Here is a 21,114-nt window from a genome sequence, read left to right as displayed (position 1 = left end):
ATATCATTGCATAGCAGTCAGTTATGATGACTCAAGAAAATCTAACAAAATATCCACATACGGTAGATGAAATGCCCATTTAAATTGCCTTCCGCTACCAAACATCAAACCTTTAATTTGGGAACTCTGTTTTTGGTATTCCAATATTCGCTTACAAAATTCTGAAAAATAATCTTTTAGACTTCAAAATATGATAGGCAGATATTTTTGTATCAGAAATGAATCATCTTTAGCCATTACTAATATGTACAAGAGTTGCTCATTTGATGCATACTTTTCATAACATTTTACTAAAGAGTTCCAAAATTTTAGTTTTGATATTCAGCCCATAAAGCTGTATGCAATTTTATACAAATTAGCAGTACTTTCAAATATGTATGTCAATAAATAAAATTCATTATCTGAATGGCTGTTTGTTGCATAATTATGTATCAAGAAGATGTACTATGTCTCTTAAAGACCTCAAGTTCATTTCTTATAGCTCTATTAATAGTCAATAAAATATGTTCAATTTGATTCAAGAAATGAAAAGGAGAAAATACTCTAATGACTATTTATTGAAGGCAAGTGAATAATACATTGTATTTATTCAATCTTGTCTGAAAGTAACATTTTAGATTACCAGTATATACCCTGATCAGTGAAACTATATTCACATACTTAACTCAAGCATATCACATGATCTGTAAAAGTGAACATGTTACTTTCTTTCCCTTTAATCTAAAACCAGAAAAATTCTGAAGTTAAATTAATCTGCACACAAAACACATATACATGTATGTCAATGCTATCAGAATCACTGAAGTATGATACATAATCCAATAAAATTCTATGACTCATTACTTAAAAAACCAGAGTCCAACCCAACAATTTTATCCTATCACATATTGTACATGTGCCTTATTTTGCAATGAAAGATGTTTATAGATGTAAATTGAAGAGGGTCATTTTCCTGTCCGTATGAGGTGTGTGTATTAATTAAGCATACACATCATTCTTGGAATAAAAAGAGTGCAAACTCTTATTTAAAGTTTCAACAACACAAAAACTGCATAATTAATATGCATTTTAACTACATCTTTTACTATATGGAGAAATACCATAGAACTTGTAATACACTGTTAAAGAATGGACATATCCTGATCACAAATGCACTTTACTATTAAAAATTACATAAAACCATTCTTTTACTTTTAAACAGAGAATTCCCTATCCTATTAAGACAGCCCCCCCCCCCCCCCCCCCCCCCCCCAGAAAAAACCCCAACCCAGTATTGAGAAACAGAAAATAGATTTAAAAAAAAACAACAAAAAAACCCAAAACAAGACATTCCTAAAATTCCAAAATCAGTCTCCTGCAATCTTTTTAAAGCTTACATGTACATCAAAGACATAAACTCAAAAAGACTGGAAAAACTTAATATAACAAAATTTAAAAGGGAAAGGGAAAGCAAATAATATATACATGTACATTGTACATATGAACCAAGAATGAACACACAAAAAATTCTCTGCAACACAGTACTTTTTACACATTTTTGTGCACAAAGGTAAAAATGACTAAACCAGACAAAAACAAAACATGTGGACGGTTGTGTCATTGATCACTTTCATGACCAAATATGTTTACTCATGCATATACACTGTATGTAAAATCAAAGGAAAAGTTTTAAAAAAAATCAAGCTGTATGATAATCATATTTATGAGGTCAAGCACAGATCACAATTGCTTGTAATGTTTCGAATATACTTATTTGATAAACAATAATTAGCTAGCAAGAAGGGCAAAATGTTCAACAATAAATGTTTATTAACATGCATAATATAGGCCTATATAACAAGTACTTTGAATCACTTAAAAAACCTGTATGATAAAACTGTAATACAAGTACATGATATACCATATTTATAACTGTTCACTGATAACAAATCACTGTAATAGTTTGGATGTAAACGACTTCATTATACACTATTAAACAGGCTGTACAATCATACCATTCAGTTATATCTATATGTAAATATGTCAAATGACATATCAACATTTGTTCATCTCCAATTGCTCTGCAGGAATAAATACATGTAAAAGTATGTTTTTGTTTTTAGAAGGAAGCAAATATCATTTATACATCAAAATATTATAATCCTGTTCCTCTCCACTGAATATATGTATTAATATTTTAGTAATAAATAGATTAAAAAGCCATTGGGATATATATCTTTTTAAATAATTATATCTATTCTATTAATGCAAAAAAATGTAATTCTAACTTTCAATATTTTAATCACAACATAGAAAATAATAATCAGATAACATCTTAATAATTAACACTGTGCAACTTAAAAAAAAAAAATGATAAAAGCTCAAACTGTGCCTTAAATAACATATCACAGAATGCTTATTAGTCAACCTTCCAAACATTATAATTAATTTGTGCTTTGTGTGTCCTATCAACAAGTAATATCAATGATCCAAGAAATTATCTCATACATTTACATGTAGGGTAAACAATCAGCAATAAATTAAATCTGCAATGTACAAATAAGATTTTAAATACAAATGCAATAATAAAGCAGAGCTTTTTCAAGCTGTAAAAATTTCAACAATAATAAATACATGTATATAATGTACATTTTCATGTACATTTCCTCTTTTTTTAAAGTTTAGCCTGTGATTTGTACACTATTTACAAATCTAATGTAATACTCAAATTCCAAGCCCTGTCAAATGTTTATACATATTCTTTGATTTTCATACCCCGTAACAGTAATAAACACATTTCATAACAATCACAATAAGTCTCATTATTTACAATTCTATGAGAATGCATACAATGCTTTAATTGAACAATATATCTTTGCATATAGAATACCTTGTTTATGAGGAAAACAATAGACAATATCAAAGACACTGTATATGAAAATTTTATATCCATGTACCTGCTGAAATACATGATTTAAACTGCTAAAGGTGAAATGATCTTAAAAAGTCAAATACAGGGATTTTAAAAATATGATCAGGAGAAAATCATAGTATAAAGGGAGCAAAAGCTGATAGGAAATTTGGAGACTGCTATATAAAAAAAAGGGGGATGCTGATGATCATGCCATGATTTGTAATAAAATCCACACCAGTTCTAATGCTGATTCCTACTCAATGTTATTTTAAGCTTTCTAGTGACCTGGATCATAGACGAGACGGGTCAGTGACTCGTTCATAAAACAGGAGGTAGGCTTCTGATGAAACTGCTCGACTAGCACTTGTTGGGCTGACCCTGCAATGGAACATCACACATTAAGAAAATTGTAATCTGAATAAAATTACCAGTACATAAAGTTTCACATTCTTGGTAACTACAACTTGTAAAGTAATCAATATATATATATATATATATATATATATATATATATATATATATATTCAATAAATTCTTTTTTCTTGGTATCGGGGTAGAATAAAGTCAAAAAATAAAATCCAGTACTCAAACTTTTATCTATAGCGCTTTCGCCCTGCGGGCTCGTCAATAGATCTACTGACGAGTCCGCAGGGCGAAAGCGCTATAGATAAAAGTTTGAGTACTGGATTTTATTTTTTTACTTTATATATGTATATATATGTGTGTGTGTGTGTCACACAGCCTTATCTATTGTAAGCATGAGAAAATATGACAGAAAACAAGTTGTACATTTCCATCAGGTACATGTACAGAAAGTTCGATCAAATCAACACTATCTTATACCCATGTGGTTTTATGTAACACACCTTGTGTCACTGAAAACATTCCATTCCCCATTGTAGGGATGCTTGCAGTTGGCTGTATAGTGACCAGAATGCACGCCGCCACTGTGGTTACTGACACCATACAAGTTGTATAATACTCGCTTTCCTCCTGTAAAATGCATATTCAAAAAATACAGATACAATACGATTAAAAAACCCACAGAAAATGGGATAACACAGCATGATATGCACCATATCAGAGGTGATCAAAACATTTTGAGATCAAATCCATAAAATTAAAAAACTACAAAACGAAAGTACATGTACCATGGTAAATGATATTCATATTAAATATAAATAGACAAAATATGGAAAAGTGTACAAAATATAAGCATGATACATATATATTAATTACTTAATAATTTAATTATAACATTAAAAGTCCAAGGTACTGTGACTCAGATGATCATTTGAGTATGTATAAATGTCCTGTAAGCCCTACAGTCTCTTAAAATATTCTCCATTAAAATTAATTCTGATGGTGAGATACCCATGAACATTGAAGCATGAAAGGCCTGTCTAACAAGAACAATGATCATGCTGCAAAATATGCCCATCCAATATATTCAGTAATAAAGTAGTAATTCAAGAAAAAGTGACACCCAAATAAATCAATCTTTGGTCCAAAAATGACTCTGACAGTGCTCTTTCAATACTTTCTTTACAACAGAACAGTATTCATAAAGCACTAATTTTAAGATGGTTTCATTGAATATCAAATTGAAAAAGATTTCACTTAAAAAAAGTACAACTTAAATGCAAAACAAGTAATGTTTCACACACATGTATGCTCCACAAGGTGCTGATGGATGAAGAAACACAGAAACACTGCACCATACCACAATACGTACAACCTGTCCATGTTGTGTGAAATTTGATATCCTAGCCTTATCAGTACTGTTTCTATCTTGTTTTTGTGCCTAAAAATTATTTATATATGTGTGACCTTGAAAAAGAATGACTTCTTCCTTTAATCATTGGGAACATATGCATTGTAATTGATGATCCTAGTCTTATAAGTAGTTTTTATCTGACCATATGCGCCATAAAATACAACCCGTGTATGATGGCCATGTAAAAATTGTCTGGGCAACTAGTTGGACATTCATAAGAGGCATTAACTATGACCTATAGGAAATGTACATGACACAGTATTAGTGTGATGCATAGGTTATAAAAACAACAACCAAAAAACATTTCTACTGCCAACCTCAACCGACATTGGGCATATCTGTTCATACTGTATCACCTCCATATTATTAAAGAACAAGTGATCCACACAACTCTTGTATTCCTTGCACTGCATTCTCAAATATAGTTTAAGTCGTCCTCTTTCTGAGCTAACGACAAATCTGTATAACATTTCATTAGATTATTCTATTCAAACAACACTTTTACATTTTAAACTGGTGCCCACCTTTTTCTGCTGAGTATTCCGACATATCTAGGACTAGTGGAAAGTCAATGCACGTTGACACTTTCTGGCTGTATCTGCCTTGACTAAATCTTTTTAAATCTGTTATGCTATTAAGGAATGAACCCCACCAATATCGTACAGTACTTGCTGACATGGCCATTATAGTCCTCTGCCCAATACAGAGCATATAATTATGATTAATTTCAATTCATATTGCTTGTGCTCAAAATTATCTGGGTTTTTTCTTGATCTTATCATTTGTGACAAGCCTGATGTTCTTTTACACACACAAAAAAGACAACACATTGTTTCAACACCTCATTTAAGGATACGTAATACCAGAATGGTAGGAAATCGTTGTATGGAAAAACTTTTAGTGCACCGCATTCTCTTCTTGCACACGGAGCAAGTCTGAAAGAAAATATACACATACAGTGCATGAGAGACAGAGTACACATTTAATGACATACTGCATTAGTTTACGTTTATAAATTTTCAGTATACATATGCATACATGTATGGATGAAAGATAATGCTTACTGGTCTTTCCTCTCCATCCAAAACTTCTGCTTTCATGAATGCTGTTATGCACTGGATGATATTAACATCACTGCGCATCTATAGATATATAAATCAATCATTGTTGTAAATATAACTCTTCACAGAATTTTTGAAAATGGTCAATCTACCAATAATTCTTCCAGACTGGTAGAAAATGATAATGCATTTCATCATTCAAATGTCTGGCATGCAAGAATCAGATTTAAAACACTTCGCTACTGCATGATAATTCCAATATCAAAGGAAAAAAATATCTAGATGTACTTTATTTCATATTCCCGTCTACCTTTGAAAATTAAGTTAGGATAATACTTACAGATAGACTAACTTTGGGTATTGGAACAGACAAATCCCAGAATGGGTCAAAGGTCACTGAACGGTGATCGCAATCAAACTTTAATTCACTTTTCAACTGGCCAACAAAAATTTCTGAAAATAAATAGAATGCAAATATTTGTGTTACACATGGTAAAATATGTACTTTTCACAAAAGACACCCAGATAGAAAACATATACTTGTTCAGTATGTAAGAAGACAATCATAAAAAATCAGTATATGCACCCAGGGGTGCATGAGCCGAGTTGCATGGGATATACATTGTAAAGTCAGGAATGATGTGGCATATTTATAATTGTGAAGAACTAATTTCAGTTTTAAACTTTTCGAGTTACTGTTCAGAAACCATATATGTCTGAAGTTTTCAATCTATATTCGGTCACTGTGACTTTGACCTTTGTTCTCCAAAATCAATAGGGGCCTTGCTTTGCTGGTATCCTACAATATATCCAAGTATCATTTGATTCGGATTAAAACTTTCTGAGTTATCATCCAGAAACCAAATATTTCTGAAATTTCATTCTATATTCGGTCACTGTGACCTTGACCTTTGATCTATTTTCTCCAAAATCAATAGGGGTCTTCCTTACCTGGTACATAACAATATCTGTAAGTATTATTTGATTCGGATTTAAACTTTCTGAGTTATCATCTGGAAACCAAATATTTCTAAAATTTTCATTCTAAACATTCTAAATTCGGTCAATGTGACCTTGACCTTTGACCTATTTTCTCCAAAATCAATAGGGGTTTTCCTTACCTGGTACCCAACAATGTATCAAAGTTTCATTTGATTTGGATTTAAACTATCGGAGTTATCATCCGGAAACCAAATTTTTCTGAAATTTTCATTCTATTTTTGGTCACTGTGACCTTGACCTTTGACCTTTTTTCTCCAAAATCAATAGGGGTCTTCCTTACCTGGTACCCAACAATATATCAAAGTTTCATTTGATTAGATTGTAAACTTTTCGAGTTATCATCCGGAAACCAATTGTTGACGCCCAACCGCCCGCCCGCATCACCAAACCAATAGCCGAGTTCAACTTCGTTGCAACTCAGCTAAAAATTTCACATGGATGACTTGATCAGCTCCAGTTTGTTCCTTATCAGAATAGAGATTATTTACCAACATGACTGTTGTTATAACTCTCTTTAAAATTAAAATGTTATTTACCATTCAAATGACTGTTGTCTTAACTTCAGAGAGACCCTCAAATGGAGATGCTATTTACCAACAACCTGGGGCCCGTTTTACAAAAGGTCGTAAGTCTTAAAATTAGTCGTAAGACATAACTTACGATGTGAGACCCTTTTACAAAGATTTAGGATTTACGAGTTACGATGAAATTCGGCCTTAAGTCTACGACCGCCCGGGGGCGACCCTATGTCCCAAGTTTTGTCGTAAGTGCTCCATAAAATCTTTGTTACTATGGTTATTAAAATAATTCAACATGGCTGCATTTCTAATGTTTAATGTTATGAATGAGACTCATAAAAACGTGCGTTGCGGGTGTTTCGCGATAGAAATAATCCGTTGGACTACCTCAGTGATGTTGAGGTAGTCGAGAGGTATCGTTTGCCCAGGCGATTTAACAGATTTAGTGCGGGGAGACGTAGATCATCCTACAAACCTAAGCAAGGCTGTACCAGCTGTTATTCAAGTACATACCATGATTCATTATTGTCTGCACACATAAAGGCTTGTCCTGCCTCCTTTGTTTACTACAATGCGTCACTTCCTCTGATGACTGCGTCACACAAAATATGGTTACGTACTCATATATTTCCGTCAGTGCGCGGATCAAACAAATGTAGCAAGTGTGTACCATGGGACCCATTGCAATGTTGTTTACAATGTTTGTATATTCCCGCATAGACCATACTTTTTCCAATGATCATGATGATGTTGAATATTTCAAGCATTTTTAAAAAGAATATGCATGTCATATCAGATCTTATTTCGACACACCACACGTAGGCCTAGCTATGTACGCCTATATTATACATGTATGCACTTACTAGTACATCATTTATAAGCACGGTGTTATCCAATACCATGGTAGATTTATACCAATTATTAGTATGTATGAGAAAGACACTAAATTGGGAAAAAATTGTGAGTGAATTAATCCCTAACCCTTTTCCACGTCCGCCCCCATCCATTAAATTATCAGTTAGGCCTATTAGTATGTGTGTAATGTATTTCAAATGCAAAAAGAAATTGTGAGTGAATTAATTAATTAATAGCTACATCCCCCATTATACCAGTTATTAGTATTTATGAAAAATAGACGGGATTGAATTTTTTTTTAATAGTGTGATTGAATGCCCCCCCCCCCCCCCCCCCCCCCTAACAAGTATCATCATCCATCATATTGCTTGTTATATAGCCATTAACGAACTGCAAAGATTCACCTTTCCGTCCTATATTAGACCACTTGATACAGCCACATACCTGTAAAATTATGATTTTATATCGCCTAGTATATCATGTATATTATAATACACAAGAATAACTCTTATTTAAAATCTAACTTTTAAAAAATTAAGTTAATTTCCTTGATATTGGAAATATGTAATTAATATTAAGATAATTAGGAATATATATAATTTGAGATCAAATAATAAATCATATCATTCATATAATATGCATGCATTAGCACAACTAACTTATAATTAGCAATCTGACACCCCCCCACCCACCCACCCCACCCCCACCTTAGTCTTGTAACTCGAATATAAATGCATGTGCATTTGTGTATACAATGTATGTAAAAACAAAATGCTTGCTTATAACATACTATGCAGTAATTAAGAATTGTTTATATGTACATGTATTCAGCGTCAAATGGTTAACATTCAATCAACAGGTTTTGGCTACAGTCAGGTGCCTAACTACCCCCCCCCCCTTTGATTTATTTTGGCGATATTTTCTTCAAAATGTGTGGATTCCCTGTCTATCCCATCCCAATTTAGGTAGTCGTTTCACTGTTAGTATGAATTAGTAGTTTATTAATTAATGTATCAATTAAGATTGTATGCCAACATGTTTGGTAAATCAATAGATTGAATTGAATAAATTTACTTCGCTTATTTAGCAATGCAAATATATAATTCAAAGTTAATTTGCTCCAATTTTTTTTCCTCCCCAGTGTCTGCGCGTCAAAGCGTCGGGTTTCGCGCGGTATCTATGTTCAATTCTACAACTTCATGCACTGAAGAGTTCCATATACGACTTGCGACAAAAGAATTTACGATATACGATTACGATACGTTTTGTAAAACGGTCCTACGATCTGTCGTAAGTTCTTCAAATTTATGACTTAGGACTTAAGATTTACGACTTTTTGTAAAACGGGCCCCTGACTCTTATCACAATATAGAGAGACCCTGAATAAAATAGTGATGCTATTTACCAACAATGTGACTGTTATCATAAGTTAGATAAACTCTCCAGTATTCTTTGGCCTTGTCCTGGTCACTGGAAAAAATGAGTACAGAGAATAAATATTTGTAAGCTATACAACATGACCATTTAAAATTACAAAAAATAAAGGTTACACTAAGAGGCCTATGGGTCACAATGCTTACCTGCATCCCCCTAGCTGTTTTTCATAACATTGTTACCCTCTTTAATCCCATGACAAATTTTGATCTCGTACTATGAACCAAACCTATGACTAAACCATACTTGAATTCACACAACATGGGATGCCTTCATATATGATTTTGCTGTTCTGGAAATTACCGGGGTAAGATTTTTTTTGGGCTCTGTAGTCATGTATCATGTAAAATATGATCCTTGATTTGAGTCCCTGCCTTAATCTAAAGGTCTATGAAAATGAAGTAACTTGAAATTCAAAAAACTTCATTTGGATAGATTTTTTTCATATTTCATATATTTTCCTGTAAAACTCTGAATCCCTATTTACGCCCAACCCTACATAAATTGGAATGCTTGCATATCAATATGATTACCAGTATTCTAATCATGACTAGGGGTTCTTGATATTAGAAAATTAATGCAAATTATCTGCATTTCAATGTGAAAATTTGATCCCCCATTGAGGCTCCCACATCCCCTCCAGAGCCATGACCTGAAGAAATGATGCTTGCTTGTTAATATGACTAATCATGGCCTTGCCGGTCTTCAAAAGAAGACTTTTATAACTACTTACAAGAAATTCACAGGCCTTATCGATCGCCCAAGTATCAGTTAAAAGCATCACTAGCCCCAAGGACTATAATATATAATCTTCCTGTTCTGCATATCTAACCTAAATTCTAATATTCAGCAACAGTATAAAACAAAATGTGTTCTTAAACATGTTAAAACAATGCTCCAGAAGTGCCCATACTGATGAAAGACTTTACGTAATACATACTATATCAATAATATATGACTATTTTGGATTCACCCTCTAGTCAGAACCAAATACTCTGTGATATTGTTATGCATGAAACACTTACTTGCTGAAATCATCATCTTGAATGGTGACTGGCTTGGGCTTACTGGTGACCTTGTTAACATCCTCATGAAGACCCTCCAGAAGATACCGCAAGAACTCTTGGGCATCCTGTTGACTGTGAAAAAGGATAAGAAAACTTCCGATAAAATCGTAGATTTAATTAACCAACATCCAGAAGATAATTCATCAAAGTTACAAAGGATTATACAATGCATAAGGATGTCAGCTTGACATTAAAATACACAATTGATAAAAAATGTTTCTCTGATAGGATTTAGATTTAATATAAAAGTCAATAGTCATAATCATATTACACTTCAAACTCCAATATCATAAATGATGCCTTCCTAAGAGAGAAAGAGAAATACTACCCGGTAGTATATATCTATTTTTCCGTGTCACTTTGATGATATCTGACATTATCTACTATTTATTGCTACATTCTAACATTTTATTGGATTCTGCAACATCTATACTCAACTTTGTGAGTTTTCTAGGAATTATACATGTATTCTAGTCACAAAAAGGATTTTTTTTTCCAGACATTGAAAATCCAAAATATCAAATTTCAGAACGACAATGGTATGAAATCTACTCAGAGCCCACTTCACAATCAGTATGTTTTTAAAGCTGTGCACAAACATTTCACTGCTGATCAATCTAAACATAAAATACATTAAAAAAAAAAATGTGGTTTTAAGAAGCAAGATCTTTGATTATATAGTAGATGACCAGTTTTGAAAATACCTACAAATGTGATGAAGACGGAGTAAACAACAGATGAAAAAACATCAACAGCTTACTTCAAGTGGAGGATAATATCGTATAAGCAGAATTTTTAGTGAAGATTTAATTTTGGCATTATTAGCGAGAGTGATGAGACTGCTATAACTGAATATCGCTAACAATTCATTCCATATCGGAGGTAATTTATATCTTTCCTGGAAATATAAAGTCGCTAAAATTAGCTTTCGCTTAATATGTAGACTCACTTTTATGGAGAAATTGCTAAATTTGTGTCTCGGTAAAAATTCTACTTATACGGTATTTTGTCTCCATTAAAAGTAATTCGAAACTATGATGAATGACATTTGCAACCCCCCCCCCCCTTCAAATTTTAGAAAAGAATACCAAAAGGAAAGCTCTATTAAAGAAATAGGGGGGAAAAAAATATCAAACCGAAAAAAGTGAGCAAAATTCTCTGAAAAATAAAATTTTAGTGGAACAATCTCATGAAAATTGGATATCCACTCACACTTGATTAATAAACATGTCTGTTTTATATAGTGAGTATGTGAGTATAGTGAGTATGTGAGAGGATCCAACTTCTTTTTATGAAGAAAAAAAAAACCTATTGGTTGCATGGTCTACACTTTTGATATTTTTAATGTCTCCTACTTCCTTCTTTCTTTTTCCTGCCTTTCTATATTATCTCCCCCTGAAAGGACTTTTGATTGGAATAAATGGAAATCCCTTTTATCAAAGCATGATGCTCAAAATGTAAACCATGTGTAAATAGAGACAGACAACAAAAGCTGAAATTATCCTCAACTCAAGTGAGCTTACAAACACATTAATTTTTACATACGCATATCCCATGAATCTTGGTGCAAATCTCTGAATTTGAGTCTTGAAGGCATTGGGCGACACATGGGAATCACTTCTCTCTGCCCACATTGATTTCATTAAGTTGGCATATGCTGTAACATAATACAGAGCGTAATAAACTCAAATTCATCCAACTGTTGATTAAACAGCATCAAGAAGATAAAATCTTTGTAAAAGTTTAAATATCCTTCACCATTTTTAGTCAAAAAGTCCATGGCTCACATCACTCACGTGAAATTTTGCATTTTCCCATGTAAAAACATGAAAATTCCAAATATGGAGTTATGGACCCACCTTTGCCACACAGATCAGGGTTTTGTTTGTTGTTCTACAAACCCTTCAAGAATTTACTTGTACAGGGATGTCACCAACTGTTTGGTAAACTTTAATTAAGTCTCACAAATTTTGATCTATGTAGAGCACTCAAGATTGTAGCAGTGCAGTTTCCTTATTGTGTCAACACCTACCATAACACAAGACTTCAGTTTTAAAGGTCTGATCTCAAAAGCCTGTGACTTCCAAGTCTAATGCCAAGTGAAGGGCCAGTCATCACCTATCTCTAATGTTTTAGGTTTAATGCAGCCACTGGGATTGGGCCTCCCAGTATTGAAGAACTTGAATCTACACAATATAATACTCTTGCTGCTTTGCATACTAATATGACAAATTGTTTCCTTGAGGTTCTTGAAGAGAAAATGTTTCAAAGAATTTTTTAAATATATAATATTATGTAAAATGTTAGTTACCTGTAACCAATTGACCCTTCATGGAACTAATGCTTGTGTTTTTGTCCAATATGAAGTCTTCCTTTACAAAATACTCTAACAAAGGCTTGGTGTTGCTAAGGCACTGCAGTACACTATTCATGAAACACTGACAAAATATAAAAATAAATATGTATACTATCTGTCTTATAAAGTTTAAATAAATGCAACAGCTGATAAATAGAAAGATTTTATGACATTGTAATTTGAATGTTCAAAATAACATCAAGTACATTATGCTTTAATTCATATGCATTTGGTCAGAGAAATTTATTTCAACATATTTACATTATGCAGAGTATACTATGAAATGAAAGAAATTCATTATGTTGGATGACTTTTACTACTTTAGTCAACTTACAGTGTTTCCCAAATTTCTAAGACCAACTTTTCCACCATTCAAGTGCTGAGATATGGAACCCTATTAAGATATTACTTAGTATGAACAAATGTCTTCATAAATCATTTTTTTTTTAGTAAAATAACTTCTATACATTGTATCAAGTAGATATAAATTAAAACCCATGTTACTTGAAATATACATAAAGAAATTGAGTGAACATTTCCACTGAAATTTCCTTTAAGTTTCTAAAATCAAAAAGACTAAGCATTACAATAAAAACAAAATATAAACCTACATTGACACTTGTAGGGGACACAGAGTTCTGGCGAGTGAATGATGACTTCGAGTCCAGAGAACTGGAGTCTTTCCTGGACATTGGAGGCAAACTTCCATCTCTTTTTCTACTAATTGTTGGAGTGTAGCTATCATCATTCAAATCAAAAGAATTGTTATCCTTCAAAAATTTACTGTTTCTAGAACTTGTTCTTGATGTGCTGAATATGTCATCATTTTTATCATTGTCCAGTTTTGATTTTGAACTCCTCGGGGTATAATCATCATGCGAGGACCTGTATGATGAGAACCCATTGGACTCATCCCTGTTCCTTGATCTTCGTGATTCAGTGTCTGTCACTTTCAGATCTGATAATCGGTCATTGATATTTGATATGCTTGTGGACCGCCTTTGCTTGAGTCCACTATCAGGTCTAGACAATGACCCCGTACCATATGCTGTGCCATATGAAGTTGAGTATGTACTATTATATGTATTTGTAGCCTTGATAGGTCCTGGAGAACGGAGGCTAGATGATGAGGTAGTTTTTATTTTGTACAATCCAGTACCATCTATTTTTCTGCCATTACTGTCTAGGGGGCCTGGACCATTTGGGAGTGGCCTGGGAGGTTTGCTATGATTAAAAATGAAAATATGTCTTAAAATATCTTATACATTCTACTTGAAAGTAATGAATTGTTAGGGTAGATAAACAACACATAATACGTTTTATTTTTCTCTATTTCATGAAACCAAAGCAAATGGAAAAAAAGTTATCATCAAATAGTAATTTTAGTTGTTGATTGTTTCATTGTCATAGACCCTAAATAAATTGAAGTGAACAAGGTGTTACTTGCGCAAACATCCAATTCACATCTACATGTAAGTTACATACATTCATTACGCAAGCTATTAAAATTTCCAAGGTGATAAATCATAAGCTCAAGTTGTGTTTATTCTCTCACACCATTATTGGTACATGAGGTACAATAGTAACTTATTGTACATTAATGAATAAAACTAGTCAGAGGTACAAAATATAAAAATAGACATGACAAAAAGTAAAAATAAATCTGCGAATCAAGTAGGACAGACAGCATCATAAATTTTCAAAATAAACATACATTTTTTTTTCTTTTTGAGTTGACATTAGTTCTATAAATTTAATAACATTAAGTCTTGGGAGTAATAATTGCCCAGATAATCTTTTCTTATATCAATTCATGCTTTACATTCTAGAATATCAAGAAATTCACCAGCAATTTGAGCACAGTGTGCAAAGTCTTTCACAAAGTGGTATCACATGCCATCTCCCAATATTTACTGGTAAACGATGATTTGTAGTACGAAACCTAAATAATATATTTTTATATTTCGGAGATACTTGATTCTGTACACAATCCAACCATGAATTTGTTAAAAGTTAAAAAATTTGTTAAAGGTCACATGTCTCTAGTTTGGAAATACTCATTTGACTGCTAATAAAAAGAAATAGCACCTCCAGTCATCAAGAGTGAAACTTAAAGGATTATGGGACTTATATGATTGTACTTTGAGAAAATGAGGGTTTCAAAAGATCTGGAATTTGAGAGAAATTTTAAGGAAATTTACTTAGTTTAATATGCAGAAAAAAAAATCAGGATCACAACCTGACTTAGCAAGATCAAAAAGTTTTGAGTCATTGACAGTCATCTGTACAAAATTTTAGCATAATACCTGCTCTGAGTGAAATTCCTTGTTGCGCTGTTTTCTCGATTTAAACTAGATGTGCGCTGTCTTGGTAAAGTTCTTGTACTACCAGAACTATAGCTTCCTGAGTATCCTGTTGATCTAGGAACACCTGGCATATTGTAGCCACTGTAGTAAGTCGTCATGGATACAACTTATTTTCCCTTATCAGGAACCTGAGGTGTACATTCCTTTCATCTGTTTAGCTGAAATTAAAATTGGCATATATAGATATTATATAATAATATATGCACTGTCTGTATATTTCAATTTCAAACATATATTTAACAAAAAAAAGTTATGAAAAGCTTATAAAACACGACAAATATGAAGAAAAAATATATATATTCAAGGTAAAAAAACATAACATTCTCTATGGGTGTATAATTGCCCACAAATAGAAAGTCACTATCCTGCATGTCAGTCATTTGTTTTTAAAAAGTCTTTGCCAATGGCTGTATGCATGCACAGCTAACACCCAACTAACTGGGAAAATTGCCAAATAATTCTCACACATTATTATCGTTAATCTTGTGGCCTAATATTGAGCAGTTTCTGATTGAGTAATATGGTATATTAAGTAATAATCTAAAAATATCATTTATCACTTCGCAGTCAGCAAAACTGATAAAACGAATAACTTTGATGATCTAGGTCTGGGCCCTAGTGGTTTTGTTTGTACATCATAGGCCTAATACATACAATTCCATGTACATATCTATGCAATGATTCAAATCTGCTTAAAACTCAGAAAACTCAACACCAGTAACGACCTGTAATCGGATAGCTCCCTAAATCAGCAAAATGCCAAATAATCATCCACCATCTTGATTACGCTGAAGCACTATTTTCAGCCGTTGTTATGGGAACTGTGGCTGTTTTTGGCATTATGCGTTCTTCCCATGGCTTAAAAAGTGTTAGCGCCGATAACCTCATAACAAATACCAAAACATCCATATAATACTTACCACATATGAGTAAAATGATCTACATTTCAGTCACCTTATTTTTTAGTCTCTCTCAGCGAATCACAACACCGACGTTATTTGGTAGGAGACGGTAGAATACAAAACCGGAAATACTTCCGTAAATACGTTTTGCTCATCAATGTAAACAAATTGATAAAAATTCAGAAAATATTTGATTTTAAAAAGTATTGTATGTTATACATTCTTATGTGAGTAAAAAGTACTAATTTTAGATAGCTTACTGTACGGATATTTCCACTCCTCATTTAAAAGTAAGATTTTGGCGGAAAATATAAAACATCATCTGAAGAGGATAAAACATGGACCTACCAGAACATGGGGAAGTTCTTAGCATTTCATCGGTTGCATCTGATAATATGACATGTAAAGGAAATGTCCGAGTAACTGGAAGGTACCACAGGCGCTTGTTTCATATTGAAGTTAGATATATCTCTAGTCCTGAATGCTCTTCCAAGTCCAACTGAGCTAATTAACTTATCACCGGCGATCGAACCCGACTAACCGATACATTACACCCTCCTTAAATTATTTTCGTCCTCGAAGACACAACCCAGATTCTGGTGCCCCTGGCAGGATTTCACCTGCAAGTCCAGGGGTGGTCAATGGCACCAAATGTAGCCGGACAGGTGAAAATGCCTGCAAAGGGATAAAGATCCTGGGTTAATGTCTTCAAGTTCAAAAGTGAAGGCATTTAAGGAGGGAGGAATGTAGCGGTCAGCCGGGTTAGATCACTGGTGGCCAGATAATTTGGTATAGCACCTCAGTATTGCATGAAAATGTAGACAAATTTAACAATGGTGCTGTCATCTTGTTCATGTCTCTCCGCTGTTACCATTTAATATAGCATTATAGACTCAGTTTCTCTCAGTATGACTTGTAGTTGTGTATAAGTTTCAGAGTTAATGGGGCCCAAGGAGTGGGAGGATAATGGGCAAGACCCAAGAATTTCATCATAAGCCCACATCTTCTCTGTTACTGCAAATGGATGCAAATTCTATGAAGAGGGGTTTCAAACTTGTGATCTGTCCCCTGGGATGGTGAGAAATGGATGGGACCCCAAAACCTTGTCTGATTATGTCATACAAGAGGGTATGAACGGTATTTTAACTGGATCCTCTTAAAGATTTAAGAGAAAACTCCGTACTTTTGGAACCCCCTAACAACCCTTCAATCTGCTAGATCTGACATGTAAATGTGTAGGTTTGTATTCATTTTGAAGGGAGAGACAGGGTACTTTGCATATCAACAAAAATCAGAGGTTGGTGGAAGGAATTTGGGACAAGAAATGAGAAAGATACCATGTTACTGAATGGACTGTTATTTCTGTATTTGCAATATGAAACTATTAGGTGGGACTGATAATGTTACAGTGTAAGTCTTAGAAAGGGGGATCCCAAAAGAAAGAGTGTTACAACAAGATTATTTTAAAAATCAAGGACACTTGATACAAACAAAATAAGAGGCCCATAGGTCACATTGCTCACCTGAGTCACCTTGGACCATATTTAAAGATTTTTTCCCTATATATTCGCATTTATAACTTCGAACCCTATCGTGGAAACGTACCCTGGGGGCCATGATTTTTACAAACTTGAATCTGCACTATGTAAGGAAGCTTTCATGTAAATGTAAACTTCTCTGGCATAAGGGTTCTTGAGAAGAAGATTTTAAAAGATTTTCTCTATAAGTATTTGTATGTAAAACTTTCACTTTGATCGTGTATTGTGGCTCTGGGGAAGGAGGGGGGGGGGGGGGGGCATGATTTTATTATATTTGAATCTACACTATGTCAGGAAGCTTTCATGTAAAAGTAAACTTTTCTGGCCCCGTAATTCTTCAGAAGAAGAAGATTTTTAATGGTTTTCCTTATATATTTGTGTGTAAAACTTTGATCCCCTATTGTGGCACCACCCTACCCCTGGGGTCCATGATTTTAACAAACTTGAATCTGCACTACGCAGTATGTCAGAAAGCTTTCATGTAAATGTAAACTTTTCTGGTCTAATGGTTATTTACTAAAAGAAGATTTTTAAAGATTTTCTCTATATATTTGTATGTGAAACTTTGTTTCCCTATTGTGGCCCCAACCTATCCCTGGGGTTCATGGTTTTAACAAACTTGAATCTAAACTATGTAATTAAGCTTTCATGTAAATGTAAACATTTCTGGCCCAGTGGTTCTTGAGAATAAGATTTTTAAAGATTTTCTGTGTATATTTGTGGCCCCAACCTACCCTGGGGGGTCATGGTTTTAATAAACTTAAATCTACACTATGTCAGAATGCTGTCATGTAAATTTCAGCTCTTCTGGTCCAGTGGCTCTTGTGAAGAAGATTTTTAAATGACCCCTCCCCTACTTTTGCAATTTTGTAATTACCTCCCCTTTGAAGGGACATGGCCCTTCATTAGAATAAACTTGAAAGCCCTTTATCCAAGGATGCTTTTTGCCAAGTTTGGTTGAAATTGGCCCAGTGGTTCTGGAGAAGAAGTTGAAAATGTAAAAAGTTTACAGATGACGGACATCGATCAGGCAATCAGAAAATCTCACTTGAGCTTTCAGCTCAGGTCAGTCCATCGTCGGAAACCCACGGTTGATTACGCTTCGTTCCTCATCTCCATGATGGAGAGAGGAACGAAGCGTAATCAACCGTGGGTTTCCGACGATGAGGTCAGTCTGATTAAAATCAAACCTTTCACTTCGCTCGATATACGGATAGCCTCCCACGCAGCGACTATCCGTATATCGAGCGAAGTGAGAGGTTTGATTTTAATCAGACTGAGCTCAGGTGGGCTAAAAATTGATGCATAGGTTGATATATATTTTTTGGGTTAGTTTGGTTGTAATAAGGGAAAACATAAAATTCCTAGAAACAAATAAGGTTAAATTTTCTATGTTGTTCAAAAGTTGAAATTAATATATTATCCCTCCTTTTATATATAATTCTATACATAATTTTCCCCACTGTTTTGGATTTGATTGAGAAATCATAGGAATAAATTCATATAGTAAATTCATTTACTTTAAAATAAAAACATAGATTTAATTTTCATCATTTTCAAAAAAATTTAAAAGAAGTGTTGTTAATTTCCTTGGCACTTCGATGAAATATTCATATCCTCGCTTAGCTTGTAACAGAACTGTAGCTCTCTGAAAAAATATTGTGACGGAACAGAATATATTTTCAGAGAGCTACAGTTCTGCAGCTAATCCTCACTATATACATGAATGATAATTAAATGTAATTTTTTTTGCAGATTGATTCATCACAACTGTAAAACTGGACAAGCTACCCTTTTTGACCCACAGACCAATTCTTCTGTGTTCATAGACACTACCCTGACTGAACCTTTAGAGAGTGTAGTTGGCTCTCTATTTCAAGTCATTGGCGAAGTGGAACAGCTTGAGAATGGTGGTGCCATTATAAAGGCCAAGATCATGCGATGTGTGGATGGTTTAGACCTACTTTTGTACAGCCGTGCATTGGAAATTCAGCAGCAATATATGCAGTCTAGATTTTCTGAAACTTTTCATTCTTGATGGAACCAATCAAATTAACTTTATATACTGGTACATCAGATCCCCAATTTTGGTGATTGCCATGATACACATGTACGTGCAACTTTATCATTCAGTGGATATTTAAGTGAATCATCATGTGGAGCAATGGATTATTCTTAATGTTTAGAAGAACTGAGACTGTACCTGCACCAAACAAAGTATGGACAATTTACAATACATAGTTGTGCATATGATTGTTTTCAATAAGATTAGTTACTTAAAATAAATGATTTCAATAAAATATCTGTTCTCAGATAGTACTGTATGTAAAAGTTGCTGTCTTACTGAATAAAGGCTCAGTTTGCACCAAGAACAATATAGCTTGACAACTGGCTTTCATTTCTACTTTGTTGAAATGAGATAATATATGGTATTGAGTGATCGACAATAGCATTTTGATTTTGAAGGTGTAAGGTGCATTATTTATAAAATGACTACCCACAAGGGATACTTGTTGCATTATAAAGTACTATTTTCTTGTGATGTTAACACAATAGACTGGAAAAACATGCATATGTATTGGGTATGCTTTGGGTTATAAATTGTCTCTTAAAATGTGCAGGATAAACTGCCTTTGATAATGGAAACAATATTGAAAACCAATTTAGGACATGAGCTAAGATAGGACACTATTATTATTGCAAGAATTTTTATGAATATGCCATGTTGTGCACTCGGTTGTATCTAAGGTAAAAGTACTGTGTTTGGCTTAATTAACACTATCCCATACTGTTTATATTTTGTGAAGAAATTTTTTGACTTACACACACACACACACACAGATATATATATATGTGTGTTTAATATTGTATGAAGTCATCTGATTTTGAATTACAGTGGTGAATTTAATTCTTTTATTCTCAAAAGCACATTAATAGTACATGAGGGGGAGGGATATAACGGTGAAAAAGAGAATGGTTCATAATTTGCATTTTTGAAGAGCATATTAAATCTCTAATATTTTTCGGACAGACAATGAGTACGGTGTCAATTGTGTTCTTGGCATGTTTGTAAGTATTGATTGTGTTTGAGGAATTTTCACAATTAATATTTTACTGGTAAATTATGCTGAAGTACAATTTTCTATGGTGACAATTATGTGTGCATTCGAGAACATAATGAAATTCATCCATGTATGGCTAAAATATGAAAACCTCTATTTATTCATTCACATTATCAAAGTTAACGTAAAACAAGTGCTGAATTATGACATGATTACGCCAAATAGTGCATGAGTGCGCCAAAGAACGAGAGCCACAAAGTACTCAAATTGGCCCTTTCGCCAA

The 21,114-nt window shown here is 33.5% G+C and overlaps 2 protein-coding genes across 4 annotated transcripts; one reads left to right on the top strand and one right to left on the bottom strand.

The window, feature by feature from the left end:
• Positions 1 to 539: 539 nt before the first annotated feature.
• LOC125681312 (ubiquitin carboxyl-terminal hydrolase 2-like) lies at positions 540 to 16,516 on the bottom strand. Of its 3 annotated transcripts, none has more exons than XM_048921344.2 (14): positions 16,250 to 16,516; positions 15,270 to 15,487; positions 13,575 to 14,187; positions 13,298 to 13,357; positions 12,919 to 13,045; positions 12,153 to 12,264; positions 10,566 to 10,679; positions 9,512 to 9,576; positions 6,072 to 6,184; positions 5,735 to 5,812; positions 5,527 to 5,605; positions 5,195 to 5,293; positions 3,760 to 3,886; positions 540 to 3,271 (listed from the first exon to the last, which is right to left on the bottom strand). In XM_048921344.2, exons 2-14 carry the CDS (start codon positions 15,425 to 15,427, stop codon positions 3,184 to 3,186), a joined length of 1,833 nt encoding a protein of 610 aa, XP_048777301.1. In that variant the 5' UTR covers positions 15,428 to 15,487; positions 16,250 to 16,516; the 3' UTR covers positions 540 to 3,183. The 3 variants fall into 3 exon arrangements, with proteins under 3 accessions (XP_048777301.1, XP_048777303.1, XP_048777302.1); XM_048921346.2 differs by having other exon boundaries at positions 16,284 to 16,356; XM_048921345.2 differs by lacking the exon at positions 16,250 to 16,516 and adding an exon at positions 16,055 to 16,198.
• On the top strand, positions 16,312 to 20,093 carry LOC125681318 (CST complex subunit TEN1-like). The gene is made up of 3 exons (XM_048921353.2): positions 16,312 to 16,367; positions 16,483 to 16,661; positions 19,525 to 20,093. Exons 2-3 carry the CDS (start codon positions 16,570 to 16,572, stop codon positions 19,805 to 19,807), a joined length of 375 nt encoding a protein of 124 aa, XP_048777310.2. The 5' UTR covers positions 16,312 to 16,367; positions 16,483 to 16,569; the 3' UTR covers positions 19,808 to 20,093.
• Positions 20,094 to 21,114: the final 1,021 nt, after the last annotated feature.

Source organism: Ostrea edulis, chromosome 2 (genome assembly GCF_947568905.1).
Source record: "Ostrea edulis chromosome 2, xbOstEdul1.1, whole genome shotgun sequence".
Taxonomy (NCBI): Eukaryota; Metazoa; Mollusca; class Bivalvia; order Ostreida; family Ostreidae; genus Ostrea; species Ostrea edulis.
The sequence above is the reverse complement of the archived record's forward strand: the minus strand, read 5'-3'. Positions and strand labels throughout refer to the sequence as shown.